Below are 21,991 nucleotides of genomic sequence, written 5' to 3'. Positions count from 1 at the left end.
TTGGTTTGATTGATTAGATTTAGTGTTAATCATCAATCATACAACACAAAATTACCCAAATTATTAAAAAAAAAAAAAAAAAAAAAACAAATTCTTATTATTATTAGCTTAACAATTCTTAAAGGTGCTAATTAATCCCTAGTACCATTATTTAAATGTAGTGTTAGAAGACGGTTATAACATCTTCACTTTGTAAGGGTCCACGTGTTAGGCTCGACACCCTATTGTTACAGATATTTACCCAATTTAATTCTTATATAAATTGTTTTCTTCTTCTACAACTCACTCTCCTACAATTCTTCTTCACAGGACAATAATACCCCTACTTTTGCCACGTTTAAGGTTTTTTATTCAGAGTCTAGAAAATTACAAAAGCGTGAATTGAATGAATACTGGTACATAACACAGCAATCAAAGGTAAATAAATGTAGGAGAGAGCTTTTCCACTCTTTAATTCTTCAAAGATTCCATTTTTTACACATAATTTTAATATATTTTAATTTTAATGGGTTTCTATTCTATTTCTGCTTGTACCTTTCTCTAATTAAAACATCATCATATCATTTCATTTTCTTTGTACAAATCAAAACCACAGAGAAAAAGATTGCATTTTGATTCCATTTCTCCACTTTGTATAGCAATATCTGAGTTGGGTCGGGTCGGATTTCTGTGGTTCATGCTATATTGATGGTGGTGGTGGTGGTGGTGGGTCTTCTTCATTTAGCTTTGACTCTTTAATCAATCAGGTAATCATTTTTAATCATTCTCACTTTCTCTTTCTCTCTCTTTGCTTTTCTAACTCTCAATTTATGCAAATTTAGGGTACCACTTTCATATATGATCTATGTAGGTTCTCTTTCAATTTTTGTAATCTGGGTTGATTTTATTTTTCTCTATGTCAATTTGCTTATCATTGGATCTTGATTGATGGGTACCAGACTCTAATAACTGGGTTTCTATATTTGTAAGGTTCAATGGATTTACGTGATTCGTTCTTCAACACAACACAACACAACTTTATCAAATTTGGAATGTTGTCAATTATCTCATCTATATAGATTCTTAGTGTTGCTACCTTTTCTTACCCCTTAAAGGATTGTGTTTCTGGGTTTTGTCCTAGGCTTAATCTTGAGTTGAGTTGAGTCTTATTCTTCTTCTTTTCTGGGAACTTAGCCTGAACAATTACTGAGTTTAGCTAAGGTATATAAGAGATAGTTATTATTATATTAATGACTCATGGAGTGTTGTTTTAGATATATTAAATGTGTTTTCTTTCATGCATTCCAGTATGTTAATGCAATTTGGTGATGATTTGCTTTGTCCATGTAGTGATTCATCTAGTAATTTCTAGTCAAGATTGTAGTTTTATCTTCTGACCTTCTTTTGGTTTCTGAGAAGAAGTGAGCAAAAGCAAAACCCAAAATAAAAGTTCTCCATTTTATGTTGTTTTTTCTGTTTTACTTCCACTATGGAAAACCCACCTTGACTAAATAGTTGTAGGTTTTTCATTGAGTTGGATAGAAAATTTGTTTTGACATAATCCGAGTCTTAAGACTCTTTTTCCTTTCTTGCCTGTCGTTCTAAATGGGTTGGTTTCTATTTAATTCCATAATATGTTGCATGTGAATGAACTTTCAGGAATTCGACCTGTGCAAGACCTTGATTCTATGCTGACCTGACTTTGACGCCAACTCTGAAAAATATTCATGGCTGGAATTGATGATAACATTGCAGTGATTGGAGATTGGGTGCCTCCTAGTCCCAGCACAAGAGCATTTTTCTCGGCAATGTTAGGTGATGATATTGGCTCAAGAGAACCACCTAGCGAAACTAGGGCTGAGGGACTCTTTTTGGGATCGCAAGAGAAGATGACATCAGGAAATACTGACAAAAAGGACGGGATGCAAGTGAGTGTGTCTACTGAATTAGGTCATTTCTCAGAGCAGAAATCAAGCTCACGTGGTAGTCTTGTGGAAAGGATGGCAGCCAGAACTGGCTCAAATGCTCCTAGATTAAATACAGAAAGCATGAGATCATCGGACCTTTCACTGAACCCCGATGTTCGATCTCCTTACTTGACAATATCACCTGGTCTCAGTCCAACAATACTGCTGGATTCTCCAGTTTTCCTTTCAAATGCACTGGTGAGCTTATTTCTTGAAAAACCATACCTTTTGTTTGTTTTTACTCATCTTTGTGAAGGTGGTTAGTTGACACCTTAATTATGTATGAAATATGAGGAAATAGTATCCTCAACAGAAGTTTTTAAAGAACTATATGTCAACTTGGAGCCCAATAAAATTTAGTTTGTGGATCTTTTGCATGTCAAATTAATTTCTTTGCTTATGCTGAGCTATAGGTTGTTTTAGATAATAGCTACACTGATAGGTGATTTTAGTTTTATTGAATTTGTTCTTACTACCCACAAAATACTGAATCCATGCTACCGCAGGCACATCCATCTCCTACAACTGGAAAATTTCCATTTATCCCAAATGGTAATGGTAAAAGTCCATTTATCTCAGAGGCCCCTGATAAAAGTAAAGATAATTTTTTTGAGGACATCAATGCATCGTCGTTTGCGTTTAAGCCTATTGCAGAAGCAGGTTCTTTTTCCCTTGGTGCACCAAACAAGGTAGGAGTTTTAATGAATAATTCTTCATTCTGTATTCTTACTTGCCCTGTATTGTGTGACCACTACTTACAAATTACTTTCACCCTTATTCAGCAATCCTTTCCTAGGATTGAGGTTTCTGTTCAGTCTGAGAATTCCCATCAGTCTCAAAATGTTGAATCAGCTAAGATTCATTCTCGTTATGGGAACAGCCTCAACCTTCAGACAGACTTCTCCAGATCATCTACTGAAAAAGATAATGGGTGTAATACCATCAATGTAGATCAAACAGTCTTTGATACTGTTGGTGGAAGTACAGAGCATTCTCCACCTCTCGACGAGCAACAGGATGAAGAAGGAGATCAAAGAGGCAGTGGAGATTCCATGGTTGCTGGTGCTGGAGGTGCATCATCAGATGATGGATATAATTGGAGAAAATATGGACAAAAGCAAGTGAAAGGCAGTGAGTATCCACGTAGCTATTACAAGTGCACACATCCCAATTGTCAGGTTAAGAAGAAAGTGGAACGGTCTCATGAAGGCCACATAACAGAGATTATATATAAAGGAGCACACAACCACCCAAAGCCTCCCCCCAACCGCCGATTAGCCATTGGATCAAACCCACTTCTTGACATGCAACTAGACATCCCTGAACAGGCTGGAGTACAGAGTGGTGCTGATGGTGATCCTGTATGGGCAAATACACAAAAGGGAACTACTGTTGGAACTCCTGATTGGAGGCAAGACAATGTCGAGGTGACATCTGCAGCAACTGTGGGTCCTGAGTACAACCAATCTACCTCTTTGCAGGCTCAGAATGGGACTCACTTTGAGACTGGTGATGCTGTGGATGCCTCATCTACCTTTTCTAATGATGAAGAAGAAGATGATAGGGGGACACATGGTAGTGTAGGTTATGATGGTGAAGGAGATGAATCTGAGTCAAAGAGAAGGTATGTCTCCATATCTCTGCTATAGTATCTAGAGTGCTACTAGTAAGTTCACTGTGGGAATGTTCTTATGTGGTTTGGTATCCCAGGAAAATTGAAGCTTATGCAACAGAAATGAGTGGAGCCACCAGAGCTATTCGTGAGCCTAGAGTTGTGGTCCAGACAACAAGTGAAGTGGATATCCTTGATGATGGATATCGCTGGCGCAAGTATGGGCAGAAAGTCGTGAAAGGAAATCCAAACCCAAGGTGGTTACTGAAATCATAACCTACTTTTTTTTTTTTTTTTTTTCTCTGTGTCTTTGTCTTTGTGTCTCACATGCACACAAAAAATACACCTTGCACATTCAAAGCAAAACTGTAAACTGGGACATTGAAATTTTGTACAATTTGTTGCTATGTTGATGTAGGAGCTATTACAAGTGCACTAGTGCAGGCTGCACAGTGAGAAAGCATGTGGAGAGGGCATCACATGACCTGAAGTCTGTGATCACCACGTATGAGGGAAAGCACAACCATGATGTACCTGCTGCTCGCAATANAAAGGAAATCCAAACCCAAGGTGGTTACTGAAATCATAACCTACTTTTTTTTTTTTTTTTTCTCTGTGTCTTTGTCTTTGTGTCTCACATGCACACAAAAAATACACCTTGCACATTCAAAGCAAAACTGTAAACTGGGACATTGAAATTTTGTACAATTTGTTGCTATGTTGATGTAGGAGCTATTACAAGTGCACTAGTGCAGGCTGCACAGTGAGAAAGCATGTGGAGAGGGCATCACATGACCTGAAGTCTGTGATCACCACGTATGAGGGAAAGCACAACCATGATGTACCTGCTGCTCGCAATAGCAGTCATGTCAATTCTGGCTCCTCTAATGCTGTTACTGCCCAAGCTGTGGCTGCTGGTCAAGCTCACGTTCATAGGCCCGAACCATCACAAATGCACAATGGCATGGGAAGGTTCGATAGGCCTGCTGCATTCGGTTCTTTCAGAGTACCTGGAAGACAGCATTTGGGACCTTCTTCTGGCTTCTCATTTTCAATGAATCAACCAAGGCTGGCCAATCTAGCTATGGCAGGACTGGGCCCTGGCCAAGCAGAACTGCCTGTTATGCCTGTTCATCCATATTTGGCTCAGCAACGTCAGGTGAATGAAATGGGTTTCATGATGCCAAAAGGAGAACCAAAGGTGGAGCCAATGTCAGAACCTGTTCTAAACTTGTCCAATCGTTCAGCAGTGTACCAACAGCTTATGAGTAGGCTACCTCTTGGACCTCAGATGTAAATGTTTCTGCTTTGTTTTATCGATTATATTCTATTTATATTATTATAACTTTGTTGTTGTTCTGAGGAAAGTAGTAATATTTATAAATCTATACATAACACTCTCAGTTTCATTGGTGATCCAAAATTTTATGTACCAAATTGGTGTTGCAAACAGATGAAGAAAGCATTAATATGGAACACCACATGCTTAGAGCTTGTGGTGGGGGCCCCAACAAGAATGATAGAGATGACAATTCATTGTTTTTTTGTTTTTTTCTAGCTTTGTTTGTTACTTCTTGTTAAACGTCTCTTGTACCGAAGATGCTAGTTCAAGCCTTATGCATCGTTATATCTTATGCCTCTGTATTTGTTAGTATTAGATTATTCAATTCAGCTTGCTTGATTTATTACAAATCAGTCTTCAGTTGTAAATGTTGTCAAACAGATTTGGTCTATCAGTTGAATTTTGTCCTTATAATGGCAACTTGCCCCTTTGCAGCAAAAATTACCAAACTTCTTGAACTGGTAAAATGTCTTCTGCATGAAAGGATACTAATCATTCATGCCTTTTATGTTACAAATGCTGAATGTTGGAGACCTGTCACAACGTTAAATAAATTGCAGTAGTGCTACACTTACAGTAAATTAGATTTTCAAAGTCCAAACTACTGAACTGGATATTTTCTGCTGCCAATGCAATTTGGTATGAGGCAAAGTTTGAAATGACCAGCTAACTAAAAGCGAAAACATTTTCGATGCAATGTCATTGAATATTATAAGTCTATCGTCTGGTTTTCAACCAAGTTAATGTTACCCAACATTTGAAAATAATATCATAAAATTTAATATAAATTTATTTTAAAAAATAGGTTTCATGAGTACACCATAGATGAACCAAAAACAAAAAGATCAAGTTGTAAGTAAATGATACTCCAAAATGTTTTAGTATTAGTATTACCCTTCCCATCTGTCTTTCATACCAATTGAAAGGGAAAGCGAAGAATGATGTAATACACACTTGGAAAAAAAAATTCTCATTTGACCTGTTATCAAATAATTCAATTATAGACCAAAAATAAAACATAAAGATTGGTGGAGGCAAACTAGCATAACTGAAATATGAAAAGCATAAGAACATTTAAAGTCAGTTAAAGCTTAACCTTATTTAATGTGACATTCTTTGTTATTTGAGCAAATGAATGAGTCACCGATACATTTTCTTGCATACAAAATTTGGATTTCAATTCTTAATTAGCCATTTCCTTTTTCACTAAATTGTACAGCTGATATTGAACTGTAATCGAAAAATTACATGTACAAAGGGTATATGCTACATGACGAGCTGAGATATCAGCATAATCCGAAATGAGAAACTGGAGTATGTATATTTTGTTATCAAGGGACTATGGAGATCCACTTCCATAATAAACACAACCAACCACCAAAATCCTCTCTATCAACTTGAGCTTTAAGGTTGGAGTAAAGGTATCCCCACATCAATGGCCATTTGTGATAATCTCGTCAAGATTTTTGTCGTTACTTTGCTGATACGCAGATTTCCTGCGATTTATCTCCTCTCTGCACAACAGAAAATCATTAAACTGTAAGTAATAATTTAATAATATGAAACTTGCCAAAATCATAAATTGCGGTAAGGAACTAAAATTTGAAGCCATGATTGGAAAGGTAGATGACAGTTCGATATAGGACTAATCCATTATCAGAACAACAATAATACCTCACCTAGACATTCATAATTCTATATATGCAAATATGTTCAACAGTAAGACATGCTCCATTGCTAGCTTTTCTAACATGTTCTCTAAGGTTTGTAAGCAATAGATAAACATTTAAGACGTTATGAGAAACCTAAAATAGATAAAATTTTACAAATTGGTGAACACATATAGCCCTTTACTAGACATGAAAAGCAACTTATTCTACTCAATTGACACATCATCTGAAATGTGTAAGTGAAACATCATCATTCCTATGAAGTCAGCTAAAAAGGTAACAGGTTCAAGCAGACAAAACAACAGAACAACCAGCTGTTCAAATTCATCTTGATTATCCAACACGAACTGACTTTTTTGCATAAATCATGATAATTTGTTTATTAGAATATCAAACATATAAACCAATGCTTGATTAGGTCTAACCAAGTAATCCAAATTCCAACTGGCTAACTAAGTGGATCAAACTGGGCCCTTTTAGGATTTTTTCATGAGTCTACACATTTTTCCAGCTCTAAAGCCAACAGGATACATTTCAGAAGCAAAAGAACATGCACCTAAATTATTTCATGAATGTCTCAAATATAGTTGGAACAAACTATGATATCTTACATGAAGCAAGACATATATTGACTTCTAATACAATAAGAATGAAGCAAATGTTTTAGTGTTTGATACCAGAAAGAGACAGACATGAAAAACCAACTAATATAAGAAAGAAAATGATAGAACGAAAACATATGATATAACCATATACTAAAAGACCAGTAAGAACCTTAGAAAGTTCCAAATTGAGTCGTAATGAAGAATGGCAGCAATTCTCCGCTTCCTTCTTCTTTGTGGTTCTCTAGCATGCTTGACTACAGGTAACTGCTTGATCCCCTTAGCCTCCATTAACTCCTTAGCAATTGCCAGATCTGTGTGTGGATAACAGGTTAAAAGTCCACGTGCTCGCCCTCGATAACTTATCCCTCGAGTACAAACCGAGGAAACAAGGCATGTATCCACCTGTAAAAATTTCACTACCATATCATCAACAAAGATGTGGGTAAACAATGAAAGTAGGCGAGCTCTTTCAAAGGATCAATATTTGATCAGCAAGTATTATGGTGCATAAAGTATTATAAACAAAACAAAGTAGTAAAAGTTATGTCATGAGATAGTCTAAGACTGTAGCTCTTAAACAGAGAGAGGGAAGAAACAGTTGTAATAAACTAAATAGAGTTCAGGCTTTCCAATTACATCTGAAGCAGTTGTATCACCCAAGGAAGCATCACTTGACTTCTTGGACAGATAACGTCTAATGTCACCGTACGTCAGTATTCCCTCCAGAAAATCTTCATCGTCAACCACAAGAATGCATTTCTGTTGTCCATCATGCATAAATTTTATTGCTTCTTTCAAGGTTACAGAATGTGAAACCTTTACAAAGTTCTTTGACATAGCCCTAGAAACCTGACAACATCAATGCAAATGTTTAGTCATAAGCAAACACCAAATAATGAAAAGTAACTAGCATGCTAATTAATGAAAAGCTGAAATCATCAAATATCAAAACAATCTTGGCCACTATGATAATCAAGTTGTGAAAGGAGACCAGAAAGTATTTAACCTTCAATTCCTCCAAAAGAGTATCTTCATCTATTGCTTCACAGTTGGCATTTTCTATGACAGAGAGTTCTAAGTCATCTGGGCCATCCATGCGTCTCCAGTTAGCTTCATTTTTATCTTCGATAGGTGAAAGAGAGGAATAACCTCTTGCCAAAGTCCGAGTATCAGATGGTTCACTCTCCTTTTGGTTTGTCACTGAGGGAACCCATATTGCCAATCCAACAGCTCCCTACTTGCAAAATTGATATATATATATATATATATAATTAATCATCAAAAAGTTATAGACCTTTGGATGATGTCAAAAGCACCACAAATTACCACAAATTACAAACTATAACAACACTGTGCCTAATGTCAACAGATTGGGGAAAGTTATGGAGACACAATGTTGCACTTATCTATGCAAAACATAAGAAATGCAATAAGACAGTTTGTCTAATGACAATAGAAAGGGCACAGTATTGTTTTTGTTTTTTGGTCTTGTCTTCAGTCAAGCACTCAAGCTGCCACAAATGTGCAAGGGGGATACGTTGAAGAGTTTCAGGCTTTTATCATTTGGAAGACTTACAGTAAAGGGATTATCAAAATTAAAAATAAATAAATAAATAAATTTGTTATGAACCCAATGAAGAGGATTAAAAAAAATGTGGCATGTCTATTAAAGCCCTCATGAGCAAGGTATTAAACTAAGGAATGTGCTATGCCTTGGGCTTGCTTGTGACTTGTGAGTAGTGTAATTACCAAATTCCAACCAAACCCATCACTGTATTTTACATTATTTATAAAATGTGCCGATAAAAAATTATAATAGATCCACTTCACTACTTTTCAACGAAGTGACTTGTAATTTTTATTGATATAAGACGAGAAAACTTGCTTGGTTGAGATTTCATAATTATATGACTCACAGCCAAAAGCAGATCTAATAAATAGCACATTCCTCAAGGCCAAATGATTATGCCTTGCATAAGAGCTTTAATGGACATGTTACCAGTGTTAATCATCTGTTAGATAGAAATATCAGGTCAGAATGATTAAAAACCCTTTCCAGGGACCAAAAGCCACTAAAGACTTCCTCAACCTGATTTTGTTCAATCAATGCAGCCTTTGAGACTCATTATACAGGCATCAATAAATGCACCTAAATGTTTATCTTTCTAGGTCAAAAGCCTATCAGGTAAAGGACTGTTCCTTTGAAGATTACCAAGTACCAACACATCAAGGTACAAGACTTATCAAGCAAGACAATAGTTCAATTACCATGAGAGGGAGCAATATTCTGTAATCTCTTGTCAGCTCAAATAGTAATAAAACTGACGTCAAGGGTACTGAACAAACAGAAGCTAACGTAGCAGCCATTCCAACCTGCAATAGAAGTTTAAAAGTATACTAATTAGCTAACAAAGACCAACAAGGAGAGAGATAACCAAGATGACAGAATTATGCAACTTTTGGAAAAATGTAATTTTACCAGAGCATAAGCCTGTGGTTGTGCAACAGCAGCATTTCCTGGAATTGCTGAATTAATAACTTGTGCAGCTGAACCTCCAAAGACAGCACCGACAGCAGCACCAATCATCAAACTTGGGGCATAAAGGCCACCCACCAGCCCAGACCCCTTGCACAAAGCTGTGGCCACAACTTTAGCGGCAGCTAATTGAGATAACAACCAGATTCCAGGAGCTGAGGCACTTTTCCCAGTATGAAGGATTTCTTCAACATTTGTGAAACCCCAGTATAGTATTCCAGGATACTTAAGGGCAATTATTCCAGCTCCTAAACCACCTAAAGCAGGGCACACAACAGGAGGAAGGCCAAATTTTTCCTTGATAAAGTCAAAAAACTTAGTGAACCAAGCAACCAAGCGAGTGAAGACCACACTTACAGCACCACATAGCATTCCCAATATCAGGTATAAAGGTAGCTCTGCAAGACAATATTAAAATAACCTTTGAAGTAACAAGAAAGAGAGAATCATTCTGGAAATCTATTAATATCAAGCATATTTATTATTCCTACATTGATGAAAAAAACTTGCAGTAGTATGAGGATTACGAATAAAAGGCCAGCCTTCTATTGGACTCAAATTACAGATGCCACAACACAAGATCGAAAAAATTCTCCAAGTTAACAACAATTCTTTTCAGCATAAAACTAAGATATCCAATACATTATTATTACAAATGCCATGAAGATTCTGCATATAACAATAAATAGAAGAATGATATATATTACCAGCAGCTGATTTCAAATCATATGAGGGCACTGTGAAAGCCGATTGTGTCCCAAGCAAAACCGTTGATATAGTAGATGACACAACAGAGGCCAAAATTATCATAGCAGTCGTAAACGGAGGAGAGTTTTCAGCACGTAGAGGCCTCAGAACAGTCTCAATAGCAAAAAAACAACCCGCAACAGCTGCATTAAAACCTGAAAAAAAAAAAATAATAATAATACCCCAACCACTTTAACAATATGAAGGAAAATACAGAAGTTCGGATAAGACCAACTAAACAGTCAACAATTAAACACCTGAAGCAATCCCAGACGCAGCACCAGCTGCAACAAGAGCTATCCTTCTTTCTCTATTGTTTTCCATCATTAATGAGAAGCCATTAGCACATGACTTTCCAATGTCAACGCTAGGCCCCTCGGGCCCCAAAGAACAACCAGTACCTAATGTTACAGCAGCCTGAATTGCCTTAATTGTTGGGAACACTCCAGCAATCAAATCAAACCCTTGTGCCCTCTCACTTGACTGCTTTATTTGATTCAATATCTCAATCAAACCGTGCATCATTCCAACAATCACCCCGCCAGTAACCGGAATTAACAAAATCCGGTGCCAGGTGTCCGCTAGTCTCTGTAACCGCAGCCAGGCCGCTCCTTCATTGGGCGTTCCAGCCCACGCCCATTCATGAATTACATGAACCTAATCAAACAACCAAATTCAAAAAATAAAACCCAAAAAGGACAACGTTTTCTAAATCAATTCAAAACCCATTTCAAGAATTAAAAAAAAAAAAAAAATGAAACCAAAGCTCACCCCTTTATTGAAAAAAGCGACACAGAGACCGGATGCGAGGCCAAGGAGGCAACCAATGAGAAGCAGAGCCCATTCCGGGGGGGCAGAATCAGCAAGAACATCACGACCGTCCACGTACTGATGATCGAAGGAGGAGGAACGAGAATGAGAACGCAAGGAGAAATAGAATGGGAAGGGTCTTTGAAAGTGAGACGACGGCCGGAGAAGCCACGATCTAAATGTTTAATAAGGTCTTGGAATTTAGTTGAAGTTAAGTGGCAGGAGGTTGATGTGATGTTGATCTGCTGATTCTAAATCTTCCGGATTGATCTAAGCAGAGCCTATCGTCACCTGACATTTTCCGATTTCAATATACTTTTTCTTGAATTACGGTTTATTTGTTAATTTAGTTTCCATTTTCTCAGAAAAAATTTACGCTCCCAAACGTGTCTTCCTCTTTCTCTCTCTCTTATATACAAAAATATGCGTCAGCTCCTCCTCCACTCCACGACCTTGAAGCTTCTTGAAATGACTTTGAAACCCTCAATCTTCTTTTAAACTTCTTCCCATAAAATATCACTATTGTAATTGCTGATTGATTCATGGATATTGGATCGTGTGTAGTGAAAAATGTAAAATTTATGACTTAAATTATTAACTACAAGACATGCGAAGACCCTCATTGGTGGGTTGGTGATGCATACAATGGAGTATACTTAACAAAAGGCCAAGCAACATTGAAATTCTGAAAATGAAATTCTAACCTATAAGGTAACACACAGTCACGCTTACAAGTGTGGAAATTCCACATCTCAAACTCATACACAGGCTTTCTTTTAATCATTTTATGGTGTTTCTAACATGTTACTAATTATATATCAAAAATACAAACACATTTTTTATTGAATTATCTGATCGATCAACGCTAATCTTACGGAGAATATATGATAGCATCTTATCCTACACATGTACCATGTTGAGCGGTTTGGATTATGTAATGATAAAGATTCTCATTAAGGGTGAAAGGCAAATTTAAGACAAAGTAAGAAGATTTGGGTTTAGTATAAAGCTTTTCACTATTTAGTAATAGAAATGTGATGGGGGTGTAGAAGCCATAGCAACATAAATGGAAAAGAAAAAGTTGATTTTAAAAAGTTGACAATTACTTAACAAAAACGTATGTATGAATGAATGTATATATGTTCAACCCAATACAAACAAATCACAGATTACTCATCAAACTTTAACAGAATGTCCGAATTAAATAATATCATTAAAACCCCTAATGATTAATTAATTGTTAGAATAACCTAAACACTAAACAGTATTAAAGGTTTGTAATACCATTCAACGATAGGGGGTGTCTTTGAAATTAAATAATCTTTGGTTGAAACTCTGTTAAATGGTTGGTACTCTTTCCTTGGCAGATAGAAGATTGAAATAAAGGAAGGAAAAAATATCTCTCAATTGAAGGAACAAGAACAGAGACCGCAAAAAAGAAAGGTGTTCTGAAACAGATTAAAGAAGGAAATTGTGTGTACAAACAGCACCTTCTCACTTACACTTAGAACCCACAAGGAAAAAAACGTTGTGTGTACAAACAGCACCTTCTCACTTACACTAGAACCCAAAGGAAAAAAATCATTTTTTTTCCAATTTTTTTTTTTTATTATTTGTTTTGAAAGACACAAAAGAATACCAAACAGAAAGTTGCTGACCAAAAAATGTTGCCTTTACTTTTGTGAAGGAGGAGGATTAGGGTTTTGACATGGAGGTGTTGATCAAGTATTGTGCCTGCTACTGGATCTGAACTTAAAAAGACCTGAGCTGGATCTGTTTATTCTTCAATCAACACAAAGCCACACAATAGACAAAAAGGTTAGATTTCAATTTTTTGTGAGAAAGACAGGCTTCGTTGTGTGTTGTTGCAACTTTTTTAAGACATTAATAAATAAACGTTTCATCATCATAATTTCGTGGACAAATTAGAACAAATTATTTCAGGAAAACCCAGTTCTTTGATAATTCTAGAGACTGATCTTTTTTTTTTTTTTTTTTTTATGTGAATTCTTTTATTATTTTGTAGTATTAGAAGTGGTGTTGCTTATTACTTTGGCCTGAATATTGAGCTTGGTATTTATCAATTTCCAATTGACTGTTTTGGTTTAGGTTAGTCTGAGGCAACATGCATGCTAGGCATCGAAGTCCTGGAAATGGGTATAGGTCTAATTCAATGGGGATGGGTATGCCCCCCGAAGGGTCAGCTAGGGGCCGTGGATTTTATTCAGAATACCGAAGCTTTAACCGTGGGTTTGGGCGTGGCCAGGGCCAGCCTAAATCATTTCAGCAACTACCACCAACGCCACGAAAAAGTGATGTTTTTATGGAAGCTGGTCGACTTGCAGCTGAGTACTTGGTTTCTCAAGGACTGCTGCCTCCTGGCATACTCTCTGGTAAATTGCAGAACGGTGCTTTTAGATCAGAAGATGGAGAAAACTTGCAGCTTCCACCTGAAGGCAGGTCATCAGCCCTTGCTCGCCTTGGGAATTCTGGTTCAGATGTGGGGTCTGGTAGGAGAAGATACCCTGATGATTATAACTCAATGGGATTGAGGAATTATTTGAATCGAAGGAAAAAAGGAGGATCCTTTAAGAGTAATAGCTTGGACTGGGGAAGAGAATATGGGAGAAGTGGATCATGGTCTGAAAAAGGTAGGGTTTCCCCTGATATTGAGGGGGATTGTGATTCTTATTCTGGAAATCAAGAGGAGCAACAAGTTAGTAAAGATGTTGGTAATGCATTGCAGAAGCCAGGTTTAGGTGAGTTGGCACCAAAAAGTGAGGAAGCCAGTGGTTTAGAGTCTGGATTGGAAAAGTTCAACATCCAGGATGAAATGGGATCAAGGGCAAGTTCTTCTAGTGTTGGGAAAGGTTTACTGCATGAGACTGGTGTGGAATTCTCCAAGAAATCTGTGGATTCAACAAACATGGATATGGAGGCTGGGGAGCTGAAGGATGAGATTTGTGATGAAGAAACCGAGGAACAAGATGCCTTGGAGGAATCAGCCATCAAGCATTATTCTCTGGAGGATGATACTTCAACCAAGAGTAACAATGACCTGCTGACATTGTGCAGATTTGCCAAGGTGCCTACCAAGACCCGTTCTTCTTTAACATATAAAGGCCTGAAGGTTGATTCAGTTTCAAATAATGATGTGGAAAAGACTTCTGATACCATACTTCCAATAGGACCTGAAGCGTTAGTTGAAAATAACTCTTTGGTTAGCTCTGCTGTTGATTTGTTACCAGATAAAACTCTTGATTCAAAGTGCCCTGATTCTGAAATATCTAAAGCTCCGCATGTCCAGTCTATTGAGGGTGTTGGAACATTAGGTTCTCTTTATGGTGTTGACGAAGGCCAATTTATGAGGTCTCAATCCTTCCCAGATAGAGCTTTAATGTGTGATGTTGATCAGGAATTAGGTCAGGGGCTTTCTGGTCTCCAAAAGTCCAGCTCCATGGTCCAAGAGAGGGGTGAAAAACGAACTATGGAAGAGCATGATTCAGTGGAGGCAACCAAGAAATTAAGAGAATGGTTTCCGTCCAATGAATACTCTAACATATCTAGTATGAGTGACAAGAAAGCTAGTTCACAAGAAGAAACAGCTACACCTTGTGAAGTGAGTCTGGCTGTTGATCCAGAGAACTCGGTTAATCGTTTTTCATTCCCAAGGAGAGGCGGTGAACCTTGTGTTGAGTATGCACAAGAGAAACAATTGTTTCCTGGTTCGTTTAAAATTTGTGACCTGAATCTTATGGAAGCTTCTGACATAAATGAGAATCATCATAGTGATCCAACTTTAATTTACCCTACTATTCCCAAAAAAGAAGCTACACCTGTTGATGTTGATCTATCAATGAGTAATTCTATTATGTCTGGTGATTATAGTAGACGAACAAGTGATGGTAAGGAGATTGAGATAATTGATTTGGAGAATGATTCTGCCCAAACAGAGAAGGCTTCTGATAATAATTCAGAGCGAAAGTACGTTTCTTTTATCCATATGCTTTCTTCATACCTCAAAAACAATATGCTTTAATAGTATGGTTGCTGATCAGTGTTGATTTCACTCACTTTCATTTCTCTTCTTCATCTTAAATGTTCAATCTTGCAGGACAGAAACTATGTTTACAGGCATGGAAGGCTTTTCTAATCATGTACAGAATGCTGGTCATATTCCTGATGTTCAGGATAATTATGATGGGCTTATGATCACGCAATTACTCAATAACTTTCCAGATTGTCCTGGGGTTCCAGTGGATATAAATGCTCTGCAGAATGAGATGGCCATTCACAATGGGGAGGTATCACCATTAATTTCTAAGAATTGTCTATCTTTTCAACGTGAATTCTTCTAATTTCATAGACATACACCTGGCAACATGATGGTTGCTGGGCTCAATTTTAATGCCCATCAGTAGTGTCATTGATTGTTAATTATGCATTCATGGTGTTATGGTGCTCTTTGTTTGATCACTGAAGACGTGCATTAATGTATTATAAGTCTGACTTAATTATAACTGATGAGTAACTAACTGTTTTTTTCCTGGCTGTTTCAGGTGGCTCTTGGTGATGATGATTCAATATATATGTCCCTTGGAGAAATACCATTAAGTATGCCAGATATTTAATTTCATGGTTTGTTTTCTTATTGATCTAGAGTTTGTGTGGCTGATCTGCTTAGGGTGGTGTTTCGATTGAGTGTTGATGAGTTTATTTGAATTTTTTATTTTTTTATTTTGCATCAACTGAATGTTGAGGTCATAGATATTGGCCATATGCAAATTTGCTGTACACATGTTCTACCAAAAGTGTACTATGCTCGAATCTTTGAAATATTTTTTTTTTTTTTTTTAGAAGTGGTGTTGCTTATTACTTTGGCCTGAATATTGAGCTTGGTATTTATCAATTTCCAATTGACTGTTTTGGTTTAGGTTAGTCTGAAGCAACATGCATGCTAGGCATCGAAGTCCTGGAAATGGGTATAGGTCTAATTCAATGGGGATGGGTATGCCCCCCGAAGGGTCAGCTAGGGGCCGTGGATTTTATTCAGAATACCGAAGCTTTAACCGTGGGTTTGGGCGTGGCCAGGGCCAGCCTAAATCATTTCAGCAACTACCACCAACGCCACGAAAAAGTGATGTTTTTATGGAAGCTGGTCGACTTGCAGCTGAGTACTTGGTTTCTCAAGGACTGCTGCCTCCTGGCATACTCTCTGGTAAATTGCAGAACGGTGCTTTTAGATCAGAAGATGGAGAAAACTTGCAGCTTCCACCTGAAGGCAGGTCATCAGCCCTTGCTCGCCTTGGGAATTCTGGTTCAGATGTGGGGTCTGGTAGGAGAAGATACCCTGATGATTATAACTCAATGGGATTGAGGAATTATTTGAATCGAAGGAAAAAAGGAGGATCCTTTAAGAGTAATAGCTTGGACTGGGGAAGAGAATATGGGAGAAGTGGATCATGGTCTGAAAAAGGTAGGGTTTCCCCTGATATTGAGGGTGATTGTGATTCTTATTCTGGAAATCAAGAGGAGCAACAAGTTAGTAAAGATGTTGGTAATGGATTGCAGAAGCCAGGTTTAGGTGAGTTGGCACCAAAAAGTGAGGAAGCCAGTGGTTTAGAGTCTGGATTGGAAAAGTTCAACATCCAGGATGAAATGGGATCAAGGGCAAGTTCTTCTAGTGTTGGGAAAGGTTTACTGCATGAGACTGGTGTGGAATTCTCCAAGAAATCTGTGGATTCAACAAACATGGATATGGAGGCTGGGGAGCTGAAGGATGAGATTTGTGATGAAGAAACCGAGGAACAAGATGCCTTGGAGGAATCAGCCATCAAGCATTATTCTCTGGAGGATGATACTTCAACCAAGAGTAACAATGACCTGCTGACATTGTGCAGATTTGCCAAGGTGCCTACCAAGACCCGTTCTTCTTTAACATATAAAGGCCTGAAGGTTGATTCAGTTTCTAATAATGATGTGGAAAAGAATTCTGATACCATACTTCCAGTAGGATCTGAAGCGTTAGTTGAAAATAACTCTTTGGTTAGCTCTGCTGTTGATTTGTTACCAGATAAAACTATTGATTCAAAGTGCCCTGACTCTGAAATATCTAAAGCTCCGCATGTCCAGTCTATTGAGGGTGTTGGAACATTAGGTTCTCTTTATGGTGTTGACGAAGGCCAATTTATGAGGTCTCAATCCTTCCCAGATAGAGCTTTAATGTGTGATGTTGATCAGGAATTAGGTCAGGGGCTTTCTGGTCTCCAAAAGTCCAGCTCCATGGTCCAAGAGAGGGGTGAAAAACGAACTATGGAAGAGCATGATTCAGTGGAGGCAACCAAGAAATTAAGAGAATGGTTTCCGTCCAATGAATACTCTAACATATCTAGTATGAGTGACAAGAAAGCTAGTTCACAAGAAGAAACAGCTACACCTTGTGAAGTGAGTCTGGCTGTTGATCCAGAGAACTCGGTTAATCGTTTTTCATTCCCAAGGAGAGGCGGTGAACCTTGTGTTGAGTATGCACAAGAGAAACAATTGTTTCCTGGTTCGTTTAAAATTTGTGACCTGAATCTTATGGAAGCTTCTGACATAAATGAGAATCATCATAGTGATCCAACTTTAATTTACCCTACTATTCCCAAAAAAGAAGCTACACCTGTTGATGTTGATCTATCAATGAGTAATTCTATTATGTCTGGTGATTATAGTAGACGAACAAGTGATGGTAAGGAGATTGAGATAATTGATTTGGAGAATGATTCTGCCCAAACAGAGAAGGCTTCTGATAATAATTCAGAGCGAAAGTACGTTTCTTTTATCCATATGCTTTCTTCATACCTCAAAAACAATATGCTTTAATAGTATGGTTGCTGATCAGTGTTGATTTCACTCACTTTCATTTCTCTTCTTCATCTTAAATGTTCAATCTTGCAGGACAGAAACTATGTTTACAGGCATGGAAGGCTTTTCTAATCATGTACAGAATGCTGGTCATATTCCTGATGTTCAGGATAATTATGATGGGCTTATGATCACGCAATTACTCAATAACTTTCCAGATTGTCCTGGGGTTCCAGTGGATATAAATGCTCTGCAGAATGAGATGGCCATTAACAATGGAGAGGTATCACCATTAATTTCTAAGAATTGTCTATCCATTCAACGTGAATTCTTCTAATTTCATAGACATACACCTGGCAACATGATGGTTGCTAGGCTCAATTTTAATGCCCATCAGTAGTGTCATTGATTGTTAATTATGCATTCATGGTGTTATGGTGCTCTTTGTTTGATCACTGAAGACGTGCATTAATGTATTATAAGTCTGACTTAATTATAACTGATGAGTAACTAACTGTTTTTTCCTGGCTATTTCAGGTGGCTCTTGGTGATGATGATTCAATATATATGTCCCTTGGAGAAATACCATTAAGTATGCCAGATATTTAATTTCATGGTTTGTTTTCTTATTGATCTAGAGTTTGTGTGGCTGATCTGCTTAGGGTGGTGTTTCGATTGAGTGTTGATGAGTTTATTTGATTTTTTTTTTTTTTTTTTTTTTCCCGCATCAACTGAATGTTGGGGTCTGTTGGCCATTTGCAATTTTGCTGTACACGTGTTCTATCAAAAGTGTACTATGCTCGAATCTTTGAAATATATATATATATTTTTTTGACATTATGAATATTTAGTTCTTAGGGGATAATAGCAGAAAGATAATGAAAAGATTTAAAAAGTAGCTTCCTTCTTCTATCATGTTCAAGAATCTTCCTCTTGTTTTTGTCCTTCTTTTTAACATCTATATGGATTTTTTTCGAGAAAAACGTGTCTTAGTGTACTTTGGAACATATTTCTTCAACTTAATTTATTCATTGACAGATGGAGGATTGATAACGTGCAGTGTTGTATTTAACATGTTATGCATGTCTGCTGATAAACACTCAGAGAAATCCCTAGATAATGTTTGTTATCTCTCTCTTGACTGGTGCATTTGATAGTCTGTTAAATGCGTTTGGCTCCCATCTCATTGCCTTTTAATTTTGCAACATTGTGGAAGAAATCATATTTTGAACATAATCCGGTGATTGCCTGCTAAGGTTGCCTAGTGTAAATTGTAAGGCTGCATTAAGCATGAAAGTCATTCAGGGTCTGCAAGAAAATCATTTATGGGTTATTGATGAATGGAAGGGTTTTGGAACTTTGGATAACTTCGAAAGTGTTCTGAAGGGGAGGGACCACACTTTTGAACCATATTACCGCATGCAAATCTTGCAAGTCCTCAATTTTAGATGTTTTTTTCTTAACGCAAATTATAACTGGGAGATTTACCTCTGAGATTATTGAGTCATTGCTTTTATTTTCTGGTTTACCATTTCTCAGATCAAGCAGAGCCTTTAATTAGTTTGCAAATTTGTACAACCAAGAGAATCCTGTGATTGCATTTATAATGAAGCATAAAGTAGTGTGTTGTATTTATTGTCCTACACATGCAAATGCAGAACTTTGTTAGATCATTCGCATGTCATGCTAATTCTGATTAATACTGTTCTTATATGAACCAGTTCGCTTTCAATTTCAGTAGCTGAAGTTTTGCCGCTTACCAATTGATCAGTCTTTGAACTTTTGATGGTAGGTTTTTTGCGTGGCTGGGAGCAGCCACCACCACAGGAGTACGAGAAGCCCTTTTGATTCAGCATGTGCTGAAAAATCAAAGACAGAATACTAGTTGGTATGCATAATATTGGTCGATGGAGTTGTTGTTTTGCTGCTGCGATGAATGATTAACTTTATCCAACTCCAGCCTTTAGTTTAGATTTGGTTTTGTTTATAGATGATAAGTGTATTCCTCCTGTAGGAATCTTAGAAAATGGTGAATTCTCTTCATATTTGGCTGTAGCACCTCATTTTTATACTGAAAGAAGTTGATCATCACGTTTGTGTTTAAATAGTCTATTTCTTACTTTTCTGCACATCCAGTAATAAAATTGAGGTATAGCAAATGTATGACAACACTTTCTGTTTACTCAAGTAAAATAGAAAAAGGGAAGGGGGACCTCTCTCAGCCACTGAATCATGGAATTGTAGGATTCTTGTGAGGAGTGGATATGGCTTTGGTACATCTATTTACTATATATATCACGGCACTGCATGTGGATTGTATGCTTAACTTCTTGCACAGGTACATGACTTTTGACTCTAAAAAGACAACACTTTGAAAGGCAGTTCATCTTGCAATTTACATCACCTCCTTTTTCTTTTGTATTCTTATGTGCATGAACATGCTAAATAAACAAACAGTGTATGGTTCATGCATCCTCTTAAAAAATTCATATGTTATCACATAACATCACGAGTTTGGTCAAGTTATCGTATCAGTAATGCTGATTAGAATCTTGAATTGTGTATAATATTTGAAGATTGGCTGCAAAAGTTAAGCCTAACCACACATCTGAGTGTCATAGGGATAAGATAACAGGCCAAAAGGATGAGCTGCTCTTTATAAGTATTGATTACATGGATGGTGTGTTTTAAGTGTTGTATTGTACCCTTTCTGAAAGGAGAGATGGGTGATCTTAGTCAAGAAAATTAATTAAAATCTTGAAGAAGAAGCAGATTAGTTGGAAATAATAAGACCAGAGAAAAAAAAAGATCACTTTGGATGTTGACACAACATGAAAGAAATTAGACTTGTTTATTTAAAAGGGGTTATGGAGAAATGTGATAAGGCTCTTATACACATGGTTTACCTTGGAATAAGAAGCAGCAGAAACATGATTATACAGTAGAGGTTTCTTGTTGTATACACTGTATAAAGTGTAACTGACTCTGTTATTAAGAGGAAGTGGACATGTTTCTAATTCATATATGTTTAGGTTTTACCTATTAATGTTATGTTTATGAGTTACTTTATAAGATTTGAACAAGAGTTTTGCCAAGAAGGTTCGGTTTACGGATGATGCCTAAAAATTTGGACCCCTTTTGTAACTTAGTTTTTACCTTATATTGAGAGAGAAAGTGTAGTACTACTGTACTAGTCATGTCATGCGGTGGTCTTGGATTGAGGCAAGGGAGGATGGGGCACCATTACATGTCCTTTTCACTTACCCAATGCCAATGCATTGCATCTACACCAGATACCTATTATGTTGATATCTGTATACTCTATATATATACTACTTCAAAAACGACACAGTTTTTAATCCGCAAAACATTTTTTCTTAAGCCCTTATTTACCTTAGGTTTTAGAAGGATTAATTTCATCCACTCCTAAGAGGCAGTAAAATCGCAAATACAAACCTTAAAGGGTTGGTCTGACCATCAAGGAGATTTGCTCCCTTTTTTAAGTTTTTAGGTTCAAACATTGGATCTGTTTACTTGGTCCTTTAAGCTTGTAGGGTGTTCAATAGACTTCGTTAATTGGTTGAGGTTCACGTAAGCTAACTTAGACACCTTGGTTACCAAAAAAGAAACCGCAAATACTTTGATAATTTTTGAAAATAATTAAATACATTTTTAAAATTATTAAGGAAAAAAACTCTTAAAAAGATTACAAAACCCTCTAAACACCCTTACAAAGTGTAATTTGAGGTAAAATATTAAATTAGAATGAATTGATGAAGAAGGTAAAGGTGTAAGTTTGATGGGGATAAAAGGGAAAGGGCGGGATGAGATGAAAATACAGAAGAGTAAAGAAGGTGAAATGTGGCATGTTTTAATT

The 21,991-nt window shown here is 37.0% G+C and overlaps 3 protein-coding genes across 5 annotated transcripts; 2 read left to right on the top strand and 1 right to left on the bottom strand.

Annotated features, from left to right (window-relative positions):
- Positions 1–474: 474 nt before the first annotated feature.
- Positions 475–5,205, top strand: LOC116115549 (probable WRKY transcription factor 2). The gene is made up of 5 exons (XM_031401686.1): positions 475–746; positions 1,639–2,144; positions 2,453–3,570; positions 3,657–3,815; positions 4,288–5,205. The coding sequence occupies exons 2-5, from the start codon at positions 1,707–1,709 to the stop codon at positions 4,853–4,855; spliced, it is 2,283 nt and encodes a 760-aa protein (XP_031257546.1). The 5' UTR covers positions 475–746; positions 1,639–1,706; the 3' UTR covers positions 4,856–5,205.
- A 792-nt stretch (positions 5,206–5,997) lies between these two features.
- On the bottom strand, positions 5,998–11,502 carry LOC116115552 (chloride channel protein CLC-f). The gene is made up of 9 exons (XM_031401689.1): positions 11,230–11,502; positions 10,716–11,115; positions 10,419–10,613; positions 9,655–10,109; positions 9,444–9,548; positions 8,182–8,409; positions 7,812–8,024; positions 7,345–7,577; positions 5,998–6,414 (listed from the first exon to the last, which is right to left on the bottom strand). Exons 2-9 carry the CDS (start codon positions 10,981–10,983, stop codon positions 6,333–6,335), a joined length of 1,779 nt encoding a protein of 592 aa, XP_031257549.1. The 5' UTR covers positions 10,984–11,115; positions 11,230–11,502; the 3' UTR covers positions 5,998–6,332.
- Positions 11,503–12,899: 1,397 nt separating this feature from the next.
- LOC116115542 (uncharacterized protein At4g26450) lies at positions 12,900–20,512 on the top strand. Of its 3 annotated transcripts, XM_031401680.1 has the most exons (5): positions 12,900–13,085; positions 13,376–15,252; positions 15,383–15,572; positions 15,828–15,882; positions 19,907–20,512. In XM_031401680.1, exons 2-5 carry the CDS (start codon positions 13,394–13,396, stop codon positions 19,960–19,962), a joined length of 2,160 nt encoding a protein of 719 aa, XP_031257540.1. In that variant the 5' UTR covers positions 12,900–13,085; positions 13,376–13,393; the 3' UTR covers positions 19,963–20,512. The 3 variants fall into 3 exon arrangements, with proteins under 3 accessions (XP_031257540.1, XP_031257539.1, XP_031257541.1); XM_031401679.1 differs by lacking the exons at positions 12,900–13,085; positions 13,376–15,252; positions 15,383–15,572; positions 15,828–15,882 and adding exons at positions 16,219–18,077; positions 18,208–18,397; positions 18,652–18,706; XM_031401681.1 differs by lacking the exons at positions 12,900–13,085; positions 13,376–15,252; positions 15,383–15,572; positions 15,828–15,882 and adding exons at positions 16,219–18,077; positions 18,208–18,397; positions 18,652–18,730.
- The last annotated feature ends 1,479 nt before the right edge of the window (positions 20,513–21,991 follow it).

This window comes from Pistacia vera, unplaced genomic scaffold (assembly GCF_008641045.1).
Source record: "Pistacia vera cultivar Batoury unplaced genomic scaffold, PisVer_v2 Contig745, whole genome shotgun sequence".
Taxonomy (NCBI): domain Eukaryota; kingdom Viridiplantae; phylum Streptophyta; class Magnoliopsida; order Sapindales; family Anacardiaceae; genus Pistacia; species Pistacia vera.
The sequence above is the reverse complement of the archived record's forward strand: the minus strand, read 5'-3'. Positions and strand labels throughout refer to the sequence as shown.